At 53.0% G+C, this 25,164-nt stretch overlaps 2 protein-coding genes across 3 annotated transcripts in view; both read right to left on the minus strand.

The window, feature by feature from the left end:
• Positions 1-6,247: 6,247 nt before the first annotated feature.
• Positions 6,248-12,715, minus strand: Abtb1 (ankyrin repeat and BTB domain containing 1). Of its 2 annotated transcripts, XM_050165464.1 has the most exons (12): positions 12,287-12,715; positions 11,354-11,416; positions 11,225-11,280; positions 10,168-10,312; positions 9,877-10,036; positions 9,731-9,776; positions 9,349-9,465; positions 9,143-9,261; positions 8,908-9,006; positions 8,646-8,813; positions 6,910-7,110; positions 6,248-6,821 (listed from the first exon to the last, which is right to left on the minus strand). In XM_050165464.1, the coding sequence occupies exons 1-12, from the start codon at positions 12,340-12,342 to the stop codon at positions 6,615-6,617; spliced, it is 1,437 nt and encodes a 478-aa protein (XP_050021421.1). In that variant the 5' UTR covers positions 12,343-12,715; the 3' UTR covers positions 6,248-6,614. The 2 variants fall into 2 exon arrangements, with proteins under 2 accessions (XP_050021421.1, XP_050021422.1); XM_050165465.1 differs by lacking the exons at positions 11,225-11,280; positions 11,354-11,416; positions 12,287-12,715 and adding an exon at positions 10,977-11,212.
• A 359-nt stretch (positions 12,716-13,074) lies between these two features.
• Positions 13,075-25,164, minus strand: part of Podxl2 (podocalyxin like 2) — a 32,690-nt gene continuing 20,600 nt past the window's right edge. Inside the window, exons 3-8 of the mRNA XM_050165463.1 lie at positions 20,490-21,283; positions 20,035-20,109; positions 15,909-16,065; positions 15,537-15,598; positions 13,997-14,176; positions 13,075-13,491 (exon numbers count right to left, since the gene is read on the minus strand). Coding sequence (XP_050021420.1) covers positions 13,279-13,491; positions 13,997-14,176; positions 15,537-15,598; positions 15,909-16,065; positions 20,035-20,109; positions 20,490-21,283 — 1,481 coding nt within the window. The 3' untranslated portion in view covers positions 13,075-13,278. The remainder of the gene's footprint in view (positions 13,492-13,996; positions 14,177-15,536; positions 15,599-15,908; positions 16,066-20,034; positions 20,110-20,489; positions 21,284-25,164) is intronic.

Raw genomic sequence — 25,164 nt, forward strand, 5'->3', positions numbered from 1 at the left:
GCTCACTAGAGGCTGAGGTCCCTACTGAGAGCAGGTTTGAACTACATCACAGACAGCCTATCCGTGCCCTGTCCCTGCTTTCTCTCTCACTGCCCCCGTGCCATTGGATATGACACACTGCTTTGTCTCCCACGTGGGTTGCGAGGTGAGAAGCACGTGTTCCATCTGTTGTCCAGAGGCTCCTCAGAAATACTGTGACATGGGGCTGTAGATGGAGGGAGAGAAGGAATGGGAGGAAGGTCAGAGAGGAAGTAACTGAGCATCAGGGGTGAGAGAATGGCTGCCAGTGAATGCAGGGGCCTGGGAAGAAGGTGAGCAAGGAGGAAAGAAGGAGTGTCAAAAATAAAACAGTTCTCACCTCAAAGAGGATAAAAGAGTTTGTTATGGAGCTTACTAGGATTGGTGATGGCCTGGAAATATGGATTCAGGTCACTCCGAATTCTATGCTCCAATGTTCAAGTTTCATGAAGTTTTTATAGTAACCAAACTAAGAAAGTCATAATCAAGGCACTTCTCAAGTACCTTGATGGAAACATGATGTGCAGAGATGTAGTGGTTTGTGCAGGAAATGCCCCCCGTAGGCTCTGGTATTTGTTGGTGGTGCTGTTTGGGGAGGCTGCAGACCCTTTAGGAGGTGGAGTCTTGCTGGAAGCAGTGTGTCACTGTGGATGGACGAAGTCACTCATGGTGCTGAGGCCGTGTGTCACTGTGGCCGTGTGTCACTGTGGATGGATGAAGTCACTCATGGTATTTTATCACAGCAACCAAAAGCAACTAAAACAGCAAGTTAGAGCAGATCAGGGCAGTCTCTATTGCAAGTGTCATACTCCCAAATTAGTGCACAGAGATGTACTCTTATGAATGCCCGGCCTTAGCTTGGCTTGTTTCTATTTAGCTTTCCTTAAATTATCCCATCTAGCCCGGCGGCGGTGGTGCACTCCTTTAATCCCAGCACTCGGGAGGCAGAGGCAGGCAGATCTCTGAGTTCTAGACCAACCTAGTTCACATACAGAGCGAGTGCCAGGACAACCAAGACTGTTAACACAGAGAAACCCTGTCCCCCCCCCCAAAAAAGAAAAAATGATCCCATCTACCTTTTGCTTCTAGGCTTTTATCTTTCTTTATTCTATACACCTTTCTTTCCTACTGTTCCATGCCTGGTTGTGTGACTGGGTATCTGGTCCCTGCTGTCTTCCTCTCCTCCTCTTCTTGCTCCTCCCTCTTCTCATTCTTCTCTCAATTATTCTCTCTGCCTGCCAGCCCCACCTATTTTTCTCTCTAGCTATTGGCCATTCAGATCTTTATTAGCCCAATCAGGTGTTTAGACAGGCTAAATAGACAGCTTTACAGAGTTAAACAAATGCAACATAAAAGAATGCGACACATCCTTGCATCATTAAACAAATATTCCACAGGTTAAACCAATGTTACACATCTTAAAATAATATTCCACAGCACTTTGCTATAGACCTCAGAAGCTATCTTAGCTTTTGGTTGACGGAAGCCACTGGTCTTTTAGGTTAACTTATTTCAAAGGGTTTTGCCTATTAATCACAAGGATGTTTGGTCAGAGATGGGTAAGAAATGGCTATAAAAGAGGCTGGAGATAGCCCACAATAAATTGAAATTAGCCTCTGGACTGTTTCAGCCTCTCTACGGCCTTTGACGTTCTAATCAGCCGTGTATAAAGTTCAGTGGAAAGGACAGCTTCTTTCCAGGAACTTGGGCTCACAGTAATGAGAGGGAAAGAATGAGGCGCTGGGGAAGGAGCAGTCAGCATGCACCCTTCAAAGAACAGAACAGAAATTAGAAATTGCATCTAGTACTTCTTTATAATAGGACCACTTGCCTGTGGCATGGCCACAGCTGGGGAGGCTGGGAAATGAGGCACCAGCCAGAGAAAGGAAGGGTGAGGGACTAGACAGTGGGCTATTGCCTATGAGGAGGCCTGCAGAGAGAGAAGGCATGGCAGCATGGGCAGAGGACAGAAGAGCGGGGCAGGGCCCAGCCAGCAGTGTCTGACAGATGGGACAAAGCTGCTCAAGAGGTAGGTGATGGGTGTATCAGGGTCTGGGAGAGAAGAGAATGCCCACCTTTCTGGGTACTGGAGGGAAGGAGACTGCCAGTCGGCCCATGCTGCTAACCATCCATTTTCTAGAGTTCTGGTTCTGCTTCCCGGGGGGAAGGGGTCACATGAATGACTGGTGGAACCCCACCATGGCCCCATGAGTGGTGGGCTTCTGTGACTAGTTGGAAACCCAAGGGTGTAATGATTTCCTACAACCACAGCTGAGGCAGAGCCGGGGCAGAACCACACACCCCTCTGCCCCCACAGCAAGGCCTAAAGGCCAGCATCACAGAAAACTACTGAGGCCTCAGGACCTTCAACCTGTCTCCCAGACCTGGACAGATGTCCCCTCCCCAAGGACCCAAGAAAGCCCACCATAGGTATTCTTACAGTGTACCCACGTACCCTGTAGAGAGGGGGTGACCTGCACAACCCGTCATTCATGTCCGACCAGAGAAACCAGGCACTTTCCCCAGATGCACAAGGCCTTAAAACTGTTCATTACATAAACAAAGGGCTAGGTATGGCTTGGGAGAGGAGTGCAGGTCCTGGGTTCCATCACAATGAAATAAACAGTATGAACTGTCAAGTGAGAGACAGATGTGTTTCCGTCATCCTAAGGCCCATCCCCTCATCGTCAGAGGTCTCTAGAAACCGCGTCTGCAGAAACAGCTCTGGCTCCTCATTTGGTCCCACAGAGCAGCAGGGCGAGAGCCTGGCATCTCTGCCTTCATCCTGTGACTGCATTCCTTTTGGTTGGCAGCTCACCTCTGTACCCCAACAATAAATAACAACCTACTTCAAATTCAAAGGCACAGAAATGGTTACTGCCCTAAAACTGCCTTGACTTTGGAATTCGGGAACGGCAGAGCCCGGAAGGACAGAATGCCCCTCTGTGTCAGGCCAACCCTCAAGACAGGACAGCCCCCAGGGCACACCATCCCTCAGATGAAGACAGTTGTCCTTGAGAGAGAGGCTGTACCCAGGAGCAAAAATGTTTGTCCTATAGGACCAGGTTGGTCCCCTCAAAAGATAACACTGTTGTCAATCAGGACTGAAACCACACCTTGACCAGGGCTGCTGAATGATTCGCCATCAGCTGAGGCCTCCATGGTTGCAGGTCAGCAGGTTCCATGACACGTGGACCTCAGGGACCTGTTTACCCTCCTAGTGCTCAGAGGTGCGCCCTCTGGTGGTCGACAGAAAGCTGTGATTGGCTCAAATGGAACTCTTTACACAAATGATGGCCAAAGCGTGGGCCTGATTGGTGCAAATGTCCCTTTTCTGGATCTATAAACGGGGTGCACGCTGTGCCGGGAGTGCTGTTGAGGTTACGAGGTCTCGAACTCTTGGCCTGAGCTGTAACTGTAGAGACAAAGCTCCCCACTCAGGAGGAGCAGCCCAGGGACAGATGAGAGGGCCGCACCTCTTCCTGGAACACTGGGTAGCTGTTAAAAGACTATTAAAATTGCCAGGCATGGAACCGTTTGCTTCTGATCCTAACACTGGGGCGGTGGAAGCAAATGAATCATACGTTCGGGGCTGTTCTAGGCTACATGATCAGTTTTGAAGTCACGAGGGGCTACGTGTCCCAGTCTCAAAAGAAACTGATATTTTTAAAACCCACTGTTTGTGGGGATAAGTTCTCATGTTCATTTTCCTATAAACAAAACCTAAAAGACATTTTGAGATGGAAGCAATGTGACACCCTAACTGGCTAGTTTGCTTTTGAAGTATGCCTGGCTGCTCTGGACAAAAGAACTGTCAGCTCCACCACCGTTGTCAGCACAAGCCATCCGGAACATTCCACAGACACCTTAAGACAACTATGCCAGTACCCTCCCAATCAGGCACGTGCAAGTGTCCCAGCTCCTGAAGCACAGCTTCAGCCAGGCCTGTGTGAGCCTGGGTGAGCTCTAGAAGACCCTGTGGCCATGTCCACCTAAGCACATCCCCTGGTGGTCTAGCAGACGGACCGCAGTGTCTGGTACTGAGAAGGGGCTGTGCTTGGCCCAAACAGCTCGCCTCAAGCTGTATAAGCAGGCTGCGCAGGCTCACTCGTGAGTGGCAGGGAGACGTCCTCCCAAGGTGGTACAGCATTAGTCCCTGTAAAGGGCTTCTTCAAAGTGGTCTTTTCTTGTCCACGGTCAGTAGTGTGGGGTGAGCTGATATCAGAAATCCCAGCAGAGTGAAGGCAGAGGCAACAGCGGCAACATGACAAGTGAGTGGTCAACAGGCTGCGATGCAAACGGGACATAGCAGCCGATCCATCCATTAGTTCAAGAGCTGCCCGGGCAGGGAAAGGAGCAGTAAGAGTCGAGGCTGTGAAGAATGGAGACCGAGGAACAACAGCTGGAAGGAACCAGGGAAGAGAAACTGCAGGCCCGGGCCACCAGCAGAGTTCCCAAGAACTGGCTTCAGGACCAAGAGTCCCAAACCTTGAGCCAAGACAGTGTTAAAAGTACTCCAGACTTGCCAGGCTACACAGGAGGGCAACAATGGCTGCTGCTAACAGCTGAGGAGTCGGATTTCTAGGGTGCACACAAGAGCTGTGCCAATTACAAGGCTACAGGTCGTGATAGCCAAGGCTGCAGGGATAGTGGGCACCATGTGCGGCTGCCAGCTGTTGCCAAACACCGAGGAAGAAGAGCAACCAAGACCAACACTAGAAGAGCATCTCATTTCCTATGGTTTCTAGCTGGGCACTCAGCAAAAGGGCGCTGGCCAGCTGCTGAGCAGAAACACTAATAGGACCTATATGCTACCCAGGCCACTGTGGGCTAAAGCCCAGAGCAATGAGTCCCCAACCTGAGCACCTGGAGTCCTGGCTCTCTGCTTCTACAGCCTAAAGCAACCAGACCCCAGCTCTCTGCAGCCTCTGGCTCTGCCAGTCTAGTGCCTAGATGACCCACTGGAGACCATCTCACCTGCTCACAACTGCTATCTGGGCAGAGCAGGAAGGATCCCATTGCATAATAGTAGCAAGGCCGGTGTCTCCGACTTGCAACACTCAGGGTTTCTACCTTACGCTAAAATAAGGAACTGGGCACGTGTGCTGTGTTTGGGGAACCCATCTCCACTCTCATCCACAGCCTGGCTCCATGGGGACCTCAATGGGCCACCAAAAACCCAGAGAATATGGATTCCAGGGTACTTAAAATTCCTATGTTTGTGTTACTTAAAATTCCTATGTTCATGTTATTAATGTCTAATGGAAAATGGAAACTGATTTCAAATAACATCTTTTTCAAAAGATGGACTTGATTTAATAATCAATTGCACACGGAAAGAAATGCATGATAGTTTAAAGCTCTCCCTTTTCCTGGTGAAGTTAAACCCACACATCCTGAACTGTCCGTGACCTGAGTCCCCATCCTCCCTGTCCCTGTGGTTTCAAAGTACAAGCTTAAAGATGCAAGTCATTGCCACACCCCTGCTGGGCTGGCACCTCCCAGCAGGTGGCTCCTGGGATGCTTCACAAACACCCAGGCTCACCCCAGACCAGGGGTAACCCTAAGCCTTCTCAGATAAGCACACACTAAACTCATCTCCCCAGCTTGGAGCACCCCAGGCCAGCGAGACCCCGTCACCCATATAGTCTTCCCCTCTGCTCGCGGTGGGCTCTGGAGCACCTGCCTTCCATCTTTGCACCAATCCCTAGAAAAGCCTGACTGAAGGCAACTGGTCCCAGCTGCAGCTTCAGATCTTCCTCCGTATGGCCAACATATGAGAGCAAAACAAATGAAAAGGTGTTAGTGAAGGAAAGGGGGGAGGGATCTAGAAACTTCTGGAAAATGACAAACACAAAGACAGGGAGATTTATAACATTTCAGGGTAACAAGCACAGGTCGATGGCTATCCAGGACTGGAGTCAAAGCAAGGGTCATTGCAGGTCAGAGGGTCATGGTCCATAGACCGAAAGTCATCCAGGGAATACCGTATGTCTCTAAAGTCTTGGTCTGTGTAATTAGGCCACAGAAGCAGACCTGCTGTGGTTAAGTAGCAGGAGTAAATGCCTACTGACTCAGAGCCTCTTTGCCAAGCCTCGGGGCTACCCTCCAGAGTGTCCCACTGAGGATACCCAAACCCCCAACCACAGTCCCCAGCTCTCCCTCCTTACCAGTTCCACCTCCCAAAGCCTCTCCTCCCAAGCTGCACCCCAACAAAGGCTCGGGTCTCCACAGTGAATTCAAGCTTTATTGCCACACACACTCCTGGCTTCCTGTCCAACCCTGTACATGGAAGTAGCCGAAGCAAGTCAGGGCTGGGCAAGTGCCAGGAAGGAGTAGGTGGGTTGCTGGGGGACAGGGGACTAAGTTCAAAGCCTACCACACCCCAGCTTTCCCTGAGTGGTGACAGCCCCAAGTCTCGGGGCTTATTTGTGCACTAGGGGAGGCGGCTCATCCCAAGAACTTGTGAGGTCCCCAGGAGCCCAATGAGTCCCCTCTGTCCACTGTAATGCCACCAAGCGTGCAAGAGCAACAGTTTCTGCATGCACACACTGCACATGCTTGTCACCATTGGAGCCCTAGCTGCAGGCAAGGGTTCAGCAGTCTAAGCCAATGGACACCAGCAGGTCTTCAAGTGCCCGCAGTCGCTGCTGTGCCTCCTCAATGGCACTGTAGGTCTGGACTGTGCTAGCCACATGGAAGCGGATGTCATCAACCAGTGGAATGGAGTCTGTCTCCTGCCGGGCAGCCACAGCTGCTGCCTCTTCCCTTACTGCCTCCACGAAGTCCTCTCGCTCTACCAGCTGCGGAAGAACAGGCTCAGCGCAGGCTGGATCCCAGCGCAGGTTGGATCCTGCCCTCACAGCCTCCCCTCTCTGCACCCCTGCCCACCTTCTCGATGACCTTGGCCATGTACTCAGTACACTGGTCCTCCAGTCGGGCCAGGCGAAACAGCTTGGCTATGCGCCAGACACCCACCACACTGTCCTCCTCCAGCATCTGAGCCAGGCTGCGGCCACAGAGTCGCTTCAGACCAGGTAGAAGGTACATGTCGGCCACACTCAGCACATCATAGGCCAACTCAGGGGGAAGCTGTGGAACAAGAAGGGTCACAGGGACACCAGTGATCACTAAGGGATCCCAGGGTCCAGGGTGGAGGCCCCAGTGGGGACAGGAGTGACAACTCTGGAGGCTGGCCCAGGTCCCTGAGGGTGCAATGGGCAGAAGAGTCTGGGCGGAGATGGTCCTGTGCCTAAGGCAGACTAATGCTTAGGGTTGGAGGCCTTCTAAGAAAAGCCGTGTGGGCTCAGTCACAGACTTGAGTACCCCACCTCCAGCTGTGAAATTCCAGACAAGTCCCTTCACCTCATGCCTGTTTCCTCATCTGTGAAGTAGAGAGATTCATGACAACCTTGAAAAACTGTAAAGTGAGCTGGAGATGTCTATCTCCAGTTCACAAGCATGGGCATGGCTCCTTCCATTGTGAGACCACACAGATTTGAGCAGGGGACAGTTAAGGTCTTGGTTGGGAAAGACCAAGGGTCCAGCTTCAGCCTGGCCTTGGGTGGCCCAGGGACTGGGCAGAGGGGGAAAAGGACAATGCCACTACACTTCAGGCTGCCACCATGCCTTCTAATTGACTATGGTCCTGTGGTCACATGCATAAGACTCAGGAAAACACATTTATCTTCCATCTTCTTAGGGGTACACTGAAGCACTGAGCATGTATATAACCTGCCTAAGATGACATAGCTCACAAGAGACTAATCCACTGTGAGACCATGTTCAGAAGTCGATCCCCACTCTGAGCTATTAAGAATGTTCTTGGGAGCCAGGTAGTGGTGGCACATTCCTTTAATCCCAGCACTCTGGAGGCGGAGGCAGGCAGATCTCTGTGAGTTCGAAACCAGCCTGGTCTACAAAGCAAGTGCCGGGATAGGCTCCAAAGCTACACAGAGAAACCCTGTCTCAAACAAACAAAAGCAGAAAAGAAAAAAAAACTGTTCTTGGGGTACAAAGGCTCTTCAGGAGGAAGCTTGTGACTCAGGATGACAGACTCAACCACAGAGTGAGTAGCAAAACATGAGAAAGGAAGTGAGGGAAGGAGGCAGAAGGGAGGCTGATGGGAGTCGAAGGGCCAGGTCTGGGGTCAACAGGAAGTGGTACAGGTACACACATTCCCATGGCTCCATCTCAGCTGTAGTGGACAGAAGCTACAGCCTGAAGGTCAGGGCCACCATTCCTACACAGAACATTCCCGGAGCACAGCTTGCCCAGCTGAGCAGCTCTGCAGATACCATGGGGCCCACCAGGCCCCAAACATTACCTTCTGAGGAAAGATCTGCAGGGACGCCCTGGAGAGGCCAGAGAGTGGGACGCCCGGTCCCTCAGACCAATGAAAACATAGTCCTCTCCTGCACACTGCCCTGCTACAGCGCTGTGCACACACATGCACCAACACAGGGAACCTTGGCACTGCCTCCTGAGACCCATAGGCCTGAGTCAGGAACTCTAGGGCAGCTAAGGACAGGAATAACCCAAGAGCCCAGAACCCCAAGGACCTTAACAACCCTAAGGCAGACAGCCCAGGGCTCTATTCCCCACTGCCCTCCCACTGGGTGCCACACCTCAGTATGGTCACTGTATACGTAGTATAGCACATGAGTGAAGATCTCTGGGGAGATGTTGTGCAGGGTGACAACTGGGGGGTCCCCAGAGGCTGCAGGTTCCTCACTCTCTCGAAAGTGGTCATCCAGCAGGGCCCGGAAGTAGTCACTGCGGCCACAGAAGAAAGCCTGAGGGAGGAGAGTTCAGAGGGAACCAGTGCTCGGATCTGCCCCCAGGTGCTAGCCCAGGAGGGGACAAGAGGGGACAGGAGGGGACAGGCACCTTGTGGCAAAGGAAGCTGGAGTCGGCCACTCGGAAGCAGATATCAGGGCAGCTGCTGAAGCCATCAGGACAGGGGAAGGGCAGCTCTCCTAGGTCACCCTGGTAGAGGAAAAGTACCCATCAGAGAAAAGCTATTCATGAAAGGGAAGCAGCTTCCCAGGCTGGCCTAGGAGGGGAACCCAGCCCCGTTCCTAGACACCCTTCCTGCCCACCAGGCCAGCATGCCCTTCAGTACCCGCAGCTCAGGTGGCAGGGCACAGTCAGCCAGCAGTGCCAGATCCTCCCGCAACCGGGGATCTGCTGGAGGGGGCTCAATAGTCAGCACCTTCACACACGTGCCAGGCTTGGAAGCCACTAGGGGAGAGGACAGCAGGGATTTAGAGAGCTTGACCAGTGCTACTGGCTGTAACCCAAGGCCTTGGACTGAGGCCCTATACACACCGAATTCAGACACCTTCTCGCATTTAGCCTCCAGGTCTTCAAGCAGGTCCCACAGCTGGCACTGCTTGGCCAGGCGTTCACAATCACTAACATGCTCCACACCGATGTCGAGGCGGCCTGGGGGTACAGGGAGCTGGATCAGGACCCAAGAGTGATTTCTACTCAGTGCCCTGGTTTTCTTTTCCAGAAGGCCCTGAGGCCTGCTCAGTTTGTGGATGGGATGTTTTCTTTCTAAGCAAGCAAGTCAGTGCACCGAGTCTGAGTCAGGATGCTTGCATGCTGGACACACCCCCTCCTCTCCAAAGGTGAGTGACCCAGAAAGGGCACGTCAGCTCCAGGCCACCCTGGGTGTGCTGCTGTCCCAGCCCAGGGGGTCAGTCACCTGTGTACAGGTACTGCAGCAGAGCCCCAAAGGCCACCGGGTTGATCTGTGGGCAAAGCAAAAATGAGAGGTCAGAGGGTACCACCCAGCACAAGCTAACTGCTCGCCCAGAGGTCAGCACTCTCAGCCAAGGCAGACAGACGCACCAGTGGGTGCCTGAGAACCACAACGCTCTTGCCCTTCCATTTGGTGTCCAGCATGTTGGCGAAGTAGGTGCTGCGAGCACCGAGGACACAACGGTGTGCCCGGAACGGCTTTCCGTGTACCACGAAGACCACATCACTGTGGATGCCCTGTTCCAGAAGCCTGGGGAAAGCCAGGAAAGGATGCATCACTTAGGCAAAAGCAGGTGCATCAAGACCACTCAGCACACCCCGCCCACCTGAACCCACTGAGAGTGCACAGTAACCCCCACCAGCGCTCCACCCCCAGCTCACCGCTGCAGGAAATCGTCATAGTAATCCCGCCTCCTGCAGGATGCGGTGACTTGTTTGTAGTCACGCAGCGCACGGCGAATGGGGTCGCTCAGCGCCCCATAGAGACAGCGTTCTCCATCGAAAGTGTTGGCCTCACAGCGGGCTCCTACGAAGCAGTGCTCACCAGTCAGTGAAGGCAAAGGACACACAATCCGCGCGCTTAAACATAGGCATATTCACGCGTACACATCAGACGGTATGCAGCCTAAGTGCAGACTGGACGGCTGGGCTGGTGTACAGCCATCCTGACTGGCAGATCTCTGCCCCAAATGAACCTACACTCGTGGGGCACATGAGCACTTTAGTATGAGACAGCCGCGATTATTACAAAACAGGACCATAGTGACAATGGTAGTGGCTGCTACATGGTGGGGCTGTCAAGGCCAGTACAGTGGTTAAGTACAGGTCCTTGAATGAAGGGAGAGGTGCACAGATCTAGGTAGGGACTCCAGTCTAAGCAGGAGGTACTGTAATGGAAAAGACTTGAGGTAGGAGATGGCTTCGGCTAGTGGGGCACTAAGGGACCAGGTGTTGATTGGCAGCCAGCAGGTGGAGCCTAAGGAGTGAGTCCAGTGGAGTTTTCACAGGCAAGTCTGATTTTAGTCTTTTTGTTCTATTATTTGAAACAAAGTCTCAAAAGGTAGCCTTGGCTAACTTTGAACTTGAGATAATCCCCCTACCTCCACTCTCTCTCCCAGTGATTGGATCACAAGTGTGAGCAACCATGCCCGATTGCTTCCCCCCGCAAAACACTCCCAAACTCCCTTCACCTCTGCTGTGGAAAAGATCCTCCGCCTGCAATATGGGGGCCAAGAGATCAGTTTAGCAGATCAATGGTGATATGGTCCAGACACCCCACCGGAACTGGTCTGGTGTCAAGGGTGACATGGGGAAGTGGACAGAGGGTTAGAAAGTACTGTTTGTTGACTTTGGGGTGTTAACAAGAAATCAAGGGTGCATGCAAATGTGTAGCGAGGTCTCAGAGCTTACATCCAGTCAGACCCTGGCCCTCTCTCACCGTTAGCCAACAGGTAGCGCACCAGCTCCTCATGCCCACAGAGGCAGGCATAGTACCTAGGAAAAGGCAGCAGTTGTCAGCACCGTAGCCCCACCCTACCCACCCAGATACCCCACAGCTCACACTCACAAAGGGGTGCTGTCCCACTTGTCCCGCACGTTCACCTCCACGTCTCGTTGCTCCAGCAAGTACCTGGGCAGGAAGTACAGAGCCTGGGTCAGAACTGCGTCTGATCTGGGAGAAGAGACCAGGTAGAGGGGAAGGAAGCCACATCTCTCTGGGCTAGAGACCCCTCTGGAAGGGCGAGGGCTGGGAGTGCACAGGCCTACAAGGATCGGCAACTGCGAGCTGGGTGACGGCCCCAGGTTTAGAAGGCTGAGAATTTGGTCTTGTAATATTTGGGGGAGAGAAGGTGATGGGGCCTCTACTTCAGCTGGGGAGGTGAAGGCAGAGAAGCCAGAGAAAAGCTGGTGCAGGCACTCTGGGAGTGGAGAGCAGGAGACAGGGGCAGATCTAGGGAAGAAGTGGAAAGAACAATGTTAAGATGCTGAGGAGAAGAGGCCATGAACTAGGAAGCCATCACAGGGACGCGGCAGCCCAGAGAGGATATCAAGACAGGGCCTGGGCTCTCAGAGTTGCAGTTACATTGAGGGAGGGGTCATTAGCTCGGAGGTGACACCTGGTGTTACAGACAGTCCTAAGGAGGCTTTGGGACAGAGCTGCAGCCTGGCCTGCTCTGATGAGGACAAGGGGATTAGGAAAGAAGGGCCATGGAAGAAAGGAGTCCATCAAAAGAGAGTGAGGGCCAGTATCCGTTCTCTCTGCCTGCCCAAGGAGACTAGGATCTCGGTGCCAGGCTCGTACTGGCTGCATCAAGAGTATCTGCAACGCTTGATACCTCCGTGAAGGGGAGTCCTTTCCCAGCGCCGAGTTAGGTAAGGGACCTGGAGAACGATCTCTCCGGCTCGGTCAGCTTCGGGAGCCCCACGGCGCCCGCCCCGCACACCCATGCCCGACGCACCCTGAGGAAACCCGCCCGCCTCCTGCACTGCAGGTCCTCACCGCACACGGCCCACGTCACCCTTCCTGCAGCTGGCAAACAGGTCGCTGGTGTCCATGGCTAGGGAGGCTGGACCCCCGGCCGAACGATGTCTGGAGACCTCTGTGCCGGGCCGGATGTAAACACTCACGGCCCCGCCCCTCGCGGCTTCACCTCGCAATGCCCGACTGCGGCTCTGCAGCGGCGCCTGGCGTCCGGAGGACCGCTGCTCCCCGCCTCCACGTCACGAAGACCTCTCATCAAAGCCCCACCCATCAACCTTGACCACGCCCATTTAGCCTCTAGGGGCCCTCTAGCCTGAACCCCACCTACACGTCTAGAGGACAACTCAACTCCCCCAGGTTCCGCCCATTCGCCAGAGAATAGCTCACTACCAAGGCCCCGCTTCCCCTGAAGAGCCTCACCCGAAGGGCAGTCCGCTCCAGACCCCGCCTGCCTTGCCCTGATTGAGCCCTGAGGACAGTACCGCCCCCAGGCCAGGCACGGGGATCCCTAAACACGCCCGTGTGCGGCTTAGGCCCCGCCCACAGGCCGGGGCCTCGCCCACTAGGACCTTTCCCTCCCAGCTCCAGGCTCAGCCTACCCCGCCTGGGTTTCCCCCAGAGGACGATACACACCCTAGACTCCACCCACAAGACCCTAGCCACGCCCACAAACCCCACAGAATTGCCTTCCACCCCTTATTGGCCCCGCCCACCAGCCCGCGTGACCTCCCTGCCCCGCCTGCTCTTCCCCGCCCCCGCCCCACCCCCAGAGCGTCGCCCTTGGGAAACAAGAAACACGCGTGGAGGCAGAGTGGCCCGCGCGTCTTGGCGGCTTTAATAGAGTCCGGGCGCGGGGAGCTGGCAGCCCTCGGGGCCGGGCGGGACGGGGTGGGAGCTGCGCCGCGGTCGCCTGCTGCGGTGGGGAAGCGTAGAGGTCCTACGTGGAGGGTCGGGAGGGGCACGGGGCCGCCGCATCGGGCAGTCCCGCGCAGTTGCACGTGGCCCGGCGCTCACAGGTGCGTGTCCTCCTCGAACATGTCCGAGTCCTCAGGGTCGCGCTTGCTGCCCATGAGCGCGCTCCAGCTGCTCGGGCCATTGATGGCCCCACCGCCGTTCAGGCTGGGCTGCTTCTCCTGCATCTCCGACTGGCTGTCGCTGGCCACGTCCAGCGTGGGATTGTCGTGGCAGCCGTTCTCCACAAAGCGCAGCTCCTCGCCGTGTGACTGCGGCAGCAGGAGAGGGAGCTGGGCACACCCGGTGGCTACCTACGCCACGCCCCCAGTACTCTGGGGCCCAGTAGACAGGTTCCTGCAGCTCTAGCTTTAATTCTCTCACTGTAAACCCTGTGACCTCCCTGGAGTCACCTGATTCCTCCCAACAGCCCTTTATAGATATGAGATTCCCCGAAACTCAGGGCAAGTGAGCTGGGCGGGATGACCAGGGCCTGTCCTTTTTCTCTAGTGCAGTTTACAGGAGACTCAAAATGTGCAGCTGCTCTTAAGCCCCGGAGCGAGGGGCACTGGGGATAGGAGGAGCTGGAGAAGAGGAGGGGACCCCGGTGAGACTGGCACCCCGTCACAGTACCAGCCTCGGAGAGAGGTAGGTGCAGGTCCCAGCCTGACAGTGAGCACAGCTGAGTTGGTACAGGTCACCAGGTAAGGCTGCTGTGTGGCATTGGCTGATCCTGACAGCACTCCACCCGTCCCAAACCCTCCCTAGCCTACTCACCACGTGTTTCAGCTTGGGCAGCCGACGCTGCCAGCAGTTGTAGAGTAGGCCAAGCACAATGATGATGAAGCAGATGACACCAATAATCACCAGCACCACAAAGAGTGTCCCGTAGTCACTGCGCACCTGGGTAGCCCGCGCCTGGCAGCTGCTGGTGGTGGAGTAGTTCTGGATGCCAATCTGGGGGTGTGGAATAGGACCTCAGCACAAGTGAAGTCGGAGTATCCCCAACAGGCCTGGGCCTGGACCTGTGCTCCGGGCCAAACTATTCTGCCTCTATTGCTTCATCTAAGAATAGCCTCTCCCAGTGGCCACATCCGAACTCCTTCACACCCTCACTGATTTCTGCCCTGCCAAGCAATGACAATCATGGCCCGAATAGATGGGGCCCCACACCTGTCCCCATCAAATACACAAAGCAAAAAGACATCTGGGAGACACCCCTCCCAGTCCACCCCTCCAAGTCGGTGCCCTGAAGCATAGCTTCCACCTTAGGGGTAGGTGGTGTCAGGCAGGCAGCCTGGCATCATAGGGGGCCATGTGGAGATGCCCGCCTACTTCAGTGGTAAGATCACAGGTGGCACGTGCTGCCTGCTGCAGACTGCTCTGGCTGGGCTTCTGGTCCAGGGGCAAAGCTCCCTGCGGACCAGCTTCAGGCAAAAGAAGGGAACCAAGGAAGGGGAGGGTTATCTGAGAGCCCTGGGGCAGAGGCTGGGCTTTGGCTCTTCCCTGTGTGAAAGACAGTGGCCATTCGTTTTCAGGAGCCCAGATTTTCAAGGCTGAAAGGGAGCTTTGGGAGTCATCCAGGTAGCGCGGAAGCTTTTTATCAGGTAGGCTTGGTCCTTGCAACCTGGATGATCTCAGGCAAGGCACCTGACCTCTCTGGGCTCCAGCTTTCCTCATTTAATCCTTAAAACCCCCATGGAGTGGAGGAAGGGACCAAGGGAGAATCCAGTGTAGTCTGGACCTTGTCAGCATTGTATATAGCCCAGAAACACAGAGCACCTTTGCATTATGACATCCTGAGTATCATCAAACACGGCAGAGACCCTCCAAAGGGAAGACTGAACAGGTCATGGGTCAGGGAGAGAAAGCAGAAGCAGGGGTGAGGATCAGGAGTATTTGGATATCTGGACCTCCATATGTTCTGTATCCCAGCAGGGACCAGAAGACCAACTGATCAGGGCCACATCTAACAATAGAGGGATGTTTCCCAGTTCCAGACATTGCCCAGCATCTCCGGTTCCCCTGGAGGGGCACTGGTAGGGACAGGGCCTATCTTGTTCACCCTCCATTAGGTTCTGTATGATACTTCAGACACTGTCCTACTTAATCCCCTCTGCCCTGGCCCCTCTCCCACCATGGCCTGGGGTGTACAGTCCTTTTGCTCAGTTGGTTGCCTGCACATGCTCTTTATATCTGGGGTGGCCAGGGCATACCCCTGTCCTGGAGCAGGCTGTGAATTCTTTCAGCACTTTTGAGAGTCAGGGGTGGGAAAGGATGCTGCAGTGGCCTCCAAGGCAAGTCCCTGTATGCTTACCTCCTCCAGATTCCTGCGGATGCCACTGAGCATGGAAAGGACTTCTTGAGTGGGTACCACCCCTGGAGAAGAAATGCCATCATCACCACAGCACCCAAACCCCTCCTAGGGCAGCCTGCCTGAGCCGCCTCTGCTACACTTCTGGTTCTAATCACACCCATGTATGTTCCCTGCTTGACCTGCTTCCCACGGAACACTACGTGACGGGTGATGCTAGAAGTGTCTGTAGCTCAGGGGTCCTGCCCTCATAGTGTGTGATGTCTATACCTGTCTCCTCATCACCAGAACCCAGCACTGCTCCACCCAGAGTCCGTTCCTTCCTGAGCCCACAGTCTGAGCCTGTGGTGGGACACCTCTCCATCTCCTGCTCACCCTGCTCGCCCACAAGTGTCATCAGCAGGTGCTGCTCTTTCTCACTGGGTTTGCTCAGAGAAATGTGCCAGTCCCCACGGTGCCCACTCCGATGGCGTGGCAGGACCTCCTCCAGCAGGGCTAGAAGCTGTAGTCCGCGGTGCCGCCGAAACACTTCCTAGGGGTTCAAAGGAACGAAACTCAAGGAATGGTGATGGTCTGTCCTCATCTGCCCTCAACCCATCTCCCAAAGGCCCAGATGGCCCTCTGGCTAGCGTGGTTGGCTCTGGGACCGCCTGAGAGCAGGGGATAGGCAGATAGATTACAGCTTGTTAGTTCACTTCCATCTGCAGGTACATGGAAAAGGTGTGTGCCTGCCCCAGAGCCACTCAAGTGGAGGGAACGTGGATCTGTCCTCTGACAATGACAAACTGGGGTTTGAGGTGCTTCCAGAGGCCTGGAATATGTACATGATACCCATGGCAAGTTGAAGGAAAGACACAACACTAAATCCCCATAGCCACCAAAGAGCATGAAGGCTGAGAACGGTGGGCGGGGCTTCTTTGCTGGTCATCTCACCACATGGTCAGCACTGAGCCTTGAGAGAGTGATGGGAGTCCCTTTCCCACAGGGACTTAAAAAACCATAGAACTGGCTAAGAGTACCTGGGAACAGGCCAAGGAGTGGGGTGAGGCGAGAAGAGGCAAAATGGTTTCCTTCCCCTCAGATTCTACCTCACTGTTTAGATGATAATGTCAAACATAATTATTGAATGTAACATGAAAATGAGCCCAGCCCTCCATAGGAACTTAGTGCAGGAGCACTGGAGGCCAGGCTGCTGCCATGAAGCTCAAATCCACTGTTTGTGAAGAGACCCTCCTTTGGTCCTCAGAGCCTCTTCAGCAGCTCATCCTCTTTTATATGAAAAACCTCGACCCCGTTTCTTCCAAGAGTCCCAGCCAGACCCCTCTCCCAGAAGCTCAGCTCTCCAGGGTGCTTAGGGAGCTGGGCTGTCAGAAGACATCTCAACAGGCCACCCCGAGTGCAGGCCCAATGCCTTTCTTGTGACACCTGAAGCAAAGATGAACTGCTACCTTTGGGTTCCTGCCTAGAATAAGGACCTGTCCCCTGGTTGTCATGCCAACCTGAAATCCACCAGGCTGACTTTCATGCTGGGCTTGTTCCTTGTTACCACAGTGAATGCCTGGTGCATCTCAGGTCTAGACACTCTGTAGCTTCCTGGCCAGCAGTTCTGTCCCACACAATGAGGCAAGCCCAGGGCCAAGGGGTCAGTGTCTTCACTGATGTGGGGGGGGGCAGGACAGGCTTCTACCTGCCTGTTCTGGGGCTCGGAAGCCCTCAGTTGCCCTGTACACATGTGCTACCTCTTACAGGGTAGCAAAGTCTGCCAGACTCAGCGTTAGCTAAGGAAGGGAAAGCCCTGGCTTTGGAACTAGATGAACCAGGGTACAAATCCTGTGGTTTCTTAGCTCTGACCTTCAGTAACACGCTGAACTTCAGTTTCTCCATCTGAGATCTGGGCTACTTATCATCCTGGAGTCACTCAATCACAGATTCAGGGACAGTAGCTGTCCCCCTGGGTCAGCCCTGCTGGTAATCCAGCCCTCTGCACGAAAGCAAAGGCCAGAACTCTGGTCCTCCCAATCGTCTCTTTTCCAAGTATTTCTTGTGCTAAGCAAACAATTGGATCCTTCATCTCTAGAGCAAAGATTCTCTTGGCTTCTAGAACTTCAAGATCAGCTTGGCATTTACTGTTTTACCATTCTGTGCCTGTGCCTGCCGATCTCTGCCGGCTCCCTTCCTGCCTCCTCTGTCTTGGGTAAAACCAGGAGAAACTGGCTAGTCTGCACCACTCTTCCAGATCTCACATGCAAAATTTGAAAACCATAGCTGCATCTTGTAAAACTGTTTCCGAGGGGCAGCAGGCACGTTCCTCCCCATCTTTTCCTGAAGACAGGGGGCTGAGTGTGGCCCACCACTTTTCACACACACACACACACACACACACACACACACACACACACACACACACTGTCCCTTCAAATACAGGTCAAAAAGGAAAAATTGATTACTGGATGAGAGAGATCTGAAGTCTACACGGTGCTTAGAGATAGATGCACCAATAGCAAACTGTCTCTCTGCCTGGAGAGGTACATCTTTTCTGTTTTGTTTTCAAGTCCCTTCCCCCACAGCCCACCCTGGGAATAAACCAGGGTCTTGAGTGTGCTGGCAGTGCCACAGAGCTACACCTTAGCCCTGGGAGTTCATGTTTTCAAGCGAGTACAACACAGTGCCTCTGGCCATGAGGATGTCTAGCCCAGCTGTGTGGGAAGTTAGCCTTCCTGCACCCCAGAGTTAATGAGCACTGGTGTTCATGTAAGCGTATCTAATATATGGAGACGCCCAACCTCTGCCCTGCTTGGCTCCCAGAACACTGACAACAGCTCTTCATACTTCTAGTTGGACAATCTAGTCACCCCTGGAGGAAGGACCTAATGCCACTGACTTTAGATACTCCCAAGTGAAGCAGCCCTGCCAGGCCACCATCTAGGAGCCACAGTCTGGGGTATGAGAGGAGGAATCTCAGTTGAGGAAATGCCTAGATCAGGTTGGTCTGTAGGCATGTCTGTGAAGGATTGTCTTATTAACTGATGCAGGAGGGCCCAGCCACTGTGGGCTGCACCTTTCCCTGGGCAGGTGGTCCCAGGCTGTATAAAAAAGCTAGCTAAGTATGAGCCTGGCTGGGGAGGGGGTGGGGGCAGAGCAGGCAGTGCTCCTTCATGGACTCTGCTTTGAGTTCCTGTTTTAGATCATGCCCTGACTTACCCCAAGGACAGACTGTGACTTGAAAGTGTAAGCCAAATGCCCTTTCTTCCCCCAGTTGCTTTTCGTCTGAATGTTTTATCACCCCAAGAGAGTAAGACAGTACACCATCTTGCTCACCTGGAGGCTCTACATCCCATCGGGGCCCAAGCATGACTGGCCCCGTGACTGATGGCTTTTCGTCTGAATGTTTTATCACCCCAAGAGAGTAAGACAGTACACCATCTTGCTCACCTGGAGGCTCTACATCCCATCGGGGCCCAAGCATGACTGGCCCCGTGACTGATGGCTTTTCGTCTGAATGTTTTATCACCCCAAGAGAGTAAGACAGTACACCATCTTGCTCACCTGGAGGCTCTACATCCCATCGGGGCCCAAGCATGACTGGCCCCGTGACTGATGGCCTAGTGCATGAGCTATGCAAGGCTTTGAGAGCATTTCTGTCTGTCTTTGTCTCTGTCTGTCTGTCTCTTTCACACACACCAAAAACAACTGTTGATGCCTCCCTGGAGAGCTATGAACAAACACCAACAGATGCTGCTTATGAAAAAGCTTAAGAACAAATTTCAGAAGCAATTAGGAAGGGGGTAAACATCCTTTGTGAGAGACAGTGTCTCACTGTGTAGCTCAGCCTGGCTTTGAACCTCTGATTCCTCTGTCAGCTACCACACTGCTGGTATTGCAGGCCTGTGTCACTACACCCCACACGAAAATAACTCTGAAAAAGATACTGTTGGGCAACAACAGTGCTTGACTGTAGCCCCGGCACTTGGAAGGTGGGCATAGGAGGTGTGATTGAACCCAGAAATTCCAAGTTTTCCTGACCAACACAGCAAGATCCTGTCTCACCAAAACCCTCTGGATGAAAACAACAAGTCTCAATCTCATTAGGAAATAAGGCATGTAGCACACAGGAACAAAGACCCTTCAAACTGAAGAGAAGGATGGGGAGGGGCCAGGGCTGCAGCTCCATTGGTAAAATGTGCCCCAGAGTCTGGTCCCTTAACATTGAATAAAACCAAGTCCTGCAATCCCAACACTGGGGAGGACCAGGGGTTCAAACTCACCCTTGGCTACATAGTATGTCTGAGGTAACCTGGGCTAGAAAGAAAAAACAAAACTCAAAACTACAAGAATCAAGGAGGAAAAAAACAAGAATTTTTAAGTAGAAAAGACCTCTTTTTGGTTTTCCGTAAGTCATAGGTGCTGGCTCAGTTCTGGACTGAGCCGGCCTCCCCACAAGAGCCCTGCTGTGGCACCTCTCTCTGCCCTTTCCCCTTCTCATGGCCAGCTCAGCACTCACACAGTCTATGTTCTCCGTCATGTTCAGGATGATGTAGCTCTTCCCAGCCAGGTTGCTCCAATCCTTGCAGATCACCTGTGCAGGAGACAGAAAGCAGGGCACGGAGGCCTCAGGAGAGGCCTCTGGACGGCAGGAGGAGGTGCAGGCCTGAACTGCCATGCCAGGGACCCCACCCCACAGGCCTAAGACTAAACAGGTGTCATAAATGAAAGGTTGGCCCGTCCAGAGGCTTCACTGTTGGTGATGCCCTTTTGCCCTGGCACTTCTGGGGACTGAAGACACCTCTTCCTCCTGCAGCCTGTGTGTACGAAGGATGACTTGGGTGCATGAGCGCTGACTATGAAGGTGGGGAAGGTCTGGTCAGCCCCCACCACACCACACTGCTGCTGACAGCCACAGGACCCGGAGGACAGCAGGCATTCTTACACGGAGGGCAGCTTGCACCTCTGTCTTACCTGAGTAGAGTCCCACGGTGTTAGTGAGTGAGCTTCCGCTGCCTGACCCTCCAGGGGCTGCTCACTGAGACCTTCTTGTCCCCAGGTAGCAGAGGAAGGGGTTGACTCTCTGTCTTGCGGTCCAGGTGGGAAAGAGTCTGGGGTTCTGGGGTAAAGGTGACCCTCACCAGGGACCTCAGTCCCACTTGGAGCCACTGTTTGTGGGAATGAGGAGGATGGCAGTGCCCCCTGCTGGCCATCTAAGTCAGCTGCTCCCAGGGTGGCCTCCTCACCAGCTGCCTGGGTGACCTCAGACTGTACCCCCAGCCCTCCAGCTGGCCACTCGGTGCCCCCAAACTCCTGGCTATAGTTCTGATCCCCCAGGGCCACTGTACTTGGGGTAACTGAGGGCACTGACAAGGTGGGCTTCACACTGCTCTCCACCACCAAGCCTGATGTGGCCTGGTCCCCAGAATCCTCCTGCCTGTGTCTGGTGGCCCCAGGACCCTGGCTGCTGGTGCTGCTGATGCTAGCTGAAGAGTCATGGGCCTGCATGGTGGTTCCTTCTGGGGGCCCGCTCACAGGGAGCAGCTCTTCCTCTTCCTCTGCTTCTGCCTTCTCCCTCTCTTCTTCTTCCTTTTCCTCTTCCTCTTCTTCCTCCTCTTCCTCTTCCTCCTCCTCCTCCAGAGGCATATTCCAGGGAGGCTCAGCAAGATCCGTCTTGGGCAGGATGGAGGGGAAGTTTGGCAGGTCTTGAGCCTGACCTGGATCTTCCATGGAAGCCACCTTCTCAGTCAGGTCTGGGAAGACGTAGTCTAAGGAAAGATGGAGAGCTAACTCAAAGGCTTCATCAGTCACAGGAAGAGTGACCCTTATACAAATAGTGACTCCAAGTGGGACTGAGGAATAAAAGAAGAGTGGTGTTTCCATGGGGACGGAAGGATACAGGGATACCAGATGATTGGCAGCACTGGAGAAGAATGGGAAGTAAGCTGGGGAGGAGGATGAAGCCAGCCCACAAGGACACAGGGAGCTGGGTGTTCACATTTTCCCTTATGGTAATAAAAATATACAAACTTAGGGGCTAGAGAGGTAGATTGGTGGTAAGAGCACTGGTTCAATTCCAAGACCCACATAGCAGCTTACAAACACCTATAATTCCAATTCCAGAGGATCCATCCAACATCCTCTTCTACCCTTCAAGGGTATTGCATACACATGGTATACAGACATATGTGCAGGCAAAGCACCCATACGTATAAAATAAAAATAAATAAAATCTCTCAAACAAAACAAGACGAGACTGATGGAAACAGGCCATGATACTGTATTAGTCATTTTTCTCGTTGCTGTGATCAAAAACTTGACCAGAAGAAACTTAAAGGAGAATTTGACTCATAATTTGAAGGGTTCAGATCATCAAGGCAAGAGGGCCATGGCCGTGAGGGTCTGATGTGGGATGTCCTTCTGTATATGTGCTGCTCATATTGGTTAATGAATACAGCTGTTTTGGCCAGTGGCTTAGCAGAGTAAAGCCAGGCTAGAAGAGATATATATAGAGAGAGAGCAGTCAGAGTCAAGGAGATGCCATGTAGCTGCCGAAGGAGAAGGAAACTTACTGGTAGGACATAGCCTCGTGGCAATATACAGATTAATAGAAATGGGTTAATTCAAGATGTAAGTAAGAGCTAGCTAGAAATATGCCTGAGTCGTTGGCCAAGCAGTATTGTAATTAATATAGTTTCTGTGTGATTATTCGGGCCTGGGCAGCTGGGAAAACAAGCAGTCTCTGTTTACAAGGGTCTCCATAGTAACGGGAGCTGGAAGCAGCAGTTTGTTATTTCTTTGTGGATCAGGAAGCAGAGACAGAAGGCTTGCCATTCAACCACAAGGAACTGTGTTTGACTTTACAGCATCCACATAAAAAGATAGGTATGGGGCTGGAGAGACGGCCTAGAAGTTAAAAGCAATGGCTGCTATTCCAGAGTACGGCAGTTTAGTTTCCAGCTTCCATATCAGGGGGTTGACAACTGCCTGGAAGTCAAGTTCCAGAAGACATAATGCCTTCTTCTGTCTTCTGTAGGACCTTCATATGTGGTACACACATATACTCAAGCACACACACACTTATAAAATGAAATCTTTTTAAAGGCCAAGTTTGATGATGTATATCTGTAATTCCACAGCTGGGGAGGCAGAGACAGATGATTCCTGGTGCTCACTAGCCATTCGGCCTAGCCAAGTCAGTGAATTCTGGATTCAGAGACGCCCACCCCAAGAGAGGAATAAAAGGAGATAACGAGGTGGAGAATGATTGAGGAAGACACCCAATATCAACACCTGGCTTCCGCATGCACAAATATGCGTATGTACCAAGTGTACACATATGAACATGCCCCCTGCCCCAGTGGGGGACCCCGGATTTCTACCACTGAGCTATGTTCCCAGACCGGGAAGTTTGTTCTAAACTAGGAATTTTATATGCAACTAAACTATCTTTCAATTATGGTTGCAAAATAAAGGCACTTAATACATGCAAGGACTTAAGTGGTTTATTCTCCATTAATTCTCAGAGAGTTATTCAAGCTAAACTCAAGAATATGATAGACCTCAGTGCTATGGCCATTGACAGAGCTGGTAAGTCCAGAGGAAGGTTCAAAAGAGCCTTCAGGTGCTGGGGGAAAGTGGTCTTGTATTAATAAAATGCTAATTAGCCAGTTGCTGGGCAGTAGCCAGTAGGCAGGCAGGAAGTACAGGCGGGGTGACCAGGCAGGAAGTAGAGGTGGGGTGATGAGAACAGAATTCTGGGATGAGGAAACAATGAGTCTGTAGTCATTACCCAGCCACAGAGGAAGCAAGATGAGAATACCTCACTGATAAAGGTACCAAGCCATGTGGCTGACACAGACAAGAATTATGGGCTAATTTAAGATGTAAGAAAGAGTTAATTAGAAGCCTGAGCTAATAGGCCAACCAGTTTATGATTAATGTAGACCTCTGTGTGTTTCTTTGGGACTGAACTGCTGCGGGACCGGGCAGGACAGAAAGCTCTGTCAATATTCAGGGAATACTTGAGGCAGCCAGTGGGTAGCAAGGCCTTGTCATCCCAGTTCCATCAGGTGAGGAAGTTCCCAAGAAGACTTGGTGACTAAAGTAATCCCTGAATAGGGTAGGTGGGGCAGTATGGAGGGGAAAGGCCTGTTGTCTTGAAACCCAAGTGTCTGTGACTACCTACGGTAGACTCTCACGGTACCAGACCCATTCACATCTGCAGTGGAGGCCGCGTGAGGCACCCGAGTCCCTCCCCACTCTGAGAATATATAAGCAGTTAACAACTGCTGCAGGAGGAGACTCATTCCATGATGTAGTTGCCCAGTTAAACTCGGGAGGACTTGGGTGGGTACATTTCACTGATCTGTTGGTTCACTCGGGAGCAGGGACACAAACCAAAGATGTGTTTGGGGGAGGGCGGCAGCACTGTGATGAGCTAGACAAACCGAGACCGCTCCCTGAGAAAAGTCCTGAGGAATCCCAGGGAGAATGCCTTTGCCTATGTTGCATGAGTGAAATGGCTCCTTGATGAATGGGGTCCGCTCCCAACACAGAAAACGGACTGGAGAGTGAGTGTACGGTGATCCTGGCAGCAGCATGAACGAGATGGGAGCCTGCGTAGTCTGTAGCAGCAGACAGGCAACTGAAGCTAACCCATCTGCCCAGAAAGGACTGTCCTGCCTAAGGGAAGAATGACAGTGGGGAAGGATACACAGACACTGTCCTCTGCACTAGCCTCTGATCTGGCATAATAGGTGGGGGTGGGGGAGAAGAAGGAGCTGGAGGTGTTGGCTGCTGTTCTGTACACACAGACAGACACAGCGCAGAGGGGGTACAAATTAGGTATGTGCTAAATAGCTCTTCCTGAGAACTTGGGGGAGAATCAGACAGCGAGGAGGAGAGGGAAACAGAAGGGAGGGGTGACGGCTTCCAGGTCCAACCTCTGATACAGAGGAAGGGAGACGCTAAGACTCAACATGCAGACAGGCCCTTCCTACTGGCTTATAGGAATCTATGGGGATTATGGAGTGTGCTACCCCTGAACTGTGAGGTTCAGAAAGGACTCTTAAGTTAAAGAGCTCCCCACAGTCTGGCTTTTGAGGTGGCGGGAGGAGGGTGCATTGTGGGAAGGGGGACGGGATCAGCCCGAGTGCTGCGGAAGCAGAGGAACTGAATAGTGTCGCTACTCACCCCTCCAGACAAAAGTTAAGCAATGCAAGGGAAGCCAATCCCTGGTAGACACTTGGCTATCGCTGGCTGAGGTCTCTATAAATACCAGAAACTGGAAGACAAAGGGGAAAGGGTTGGCTTTCCTAGGGGAATTGGGCCTGAGAAGGGTTTGACGACATGAGAAGGCTGAATAGAACCGCGGTTACGGGAGTGTTAAGAAGTTGATTGGGCCGTGTGCTGGGCAGTCTGTCAACTTGACACAATTAAGAGTCACATGGGAAGAGGGAACCTCAACTGAGGAATTGGCTCCATCAGACTGTTCTGTGGTTGTGTCTGTGGAACATTTTCTTGATTAATGATTGATGTGGGAAGGCCTAGTCCCACTGTGAGCAGTGCCACCCCTAGACTGGTGGTCCTGGGTTGTGTAAGAAAGCAGGCTGAGCAAGCCATAGGGAGCGAGCCAGTAAGCAGCTTC

Source organism: Alexandromys fortis, unplaced genomic scaffold (assembly GCF_014885135.2).
Source record: "Alexandromys fortis isolate MF-2015 unplaced genomic scaffold, M_Fortis_MF-2015_v1.1 scaffold_158, whole genome shotgun sequence".
In the NCBI taxonomy this organism is placed as follows: domain Eukaryota; kingdom Metazoa; phylum Chordata; class Mammalia; order Rodentia; family Cricetidae; genus Alexandromys; species Alexandromys fortis.

Excerpts from the sequence above, each read along its gene's own strand:
- Abtb1 (XM_050165464.1), bottom strand. The coding sequence starts at position 12,342 with ATGGACACCAGCGACCTGTTTGCCAGCTGCAGGAAGGGTGACGTGGGC. Across the intron at positions 10,037-10,167 it reads TATGACGATTTCCTGCAGCG|GCTTCTGGAACAGGGCATCC; the intron begins GTGAGCTGGGGG and ends GGCTTTCCCCAG. Across the intron at positions 9,777-9,876 it reads TGGTTCTCAGGCACCCACTG|ATCAACCCGGTGGCCTTTGG; the intron begins GTGCGTCTGTCT and ends CTTTGCCCACAG.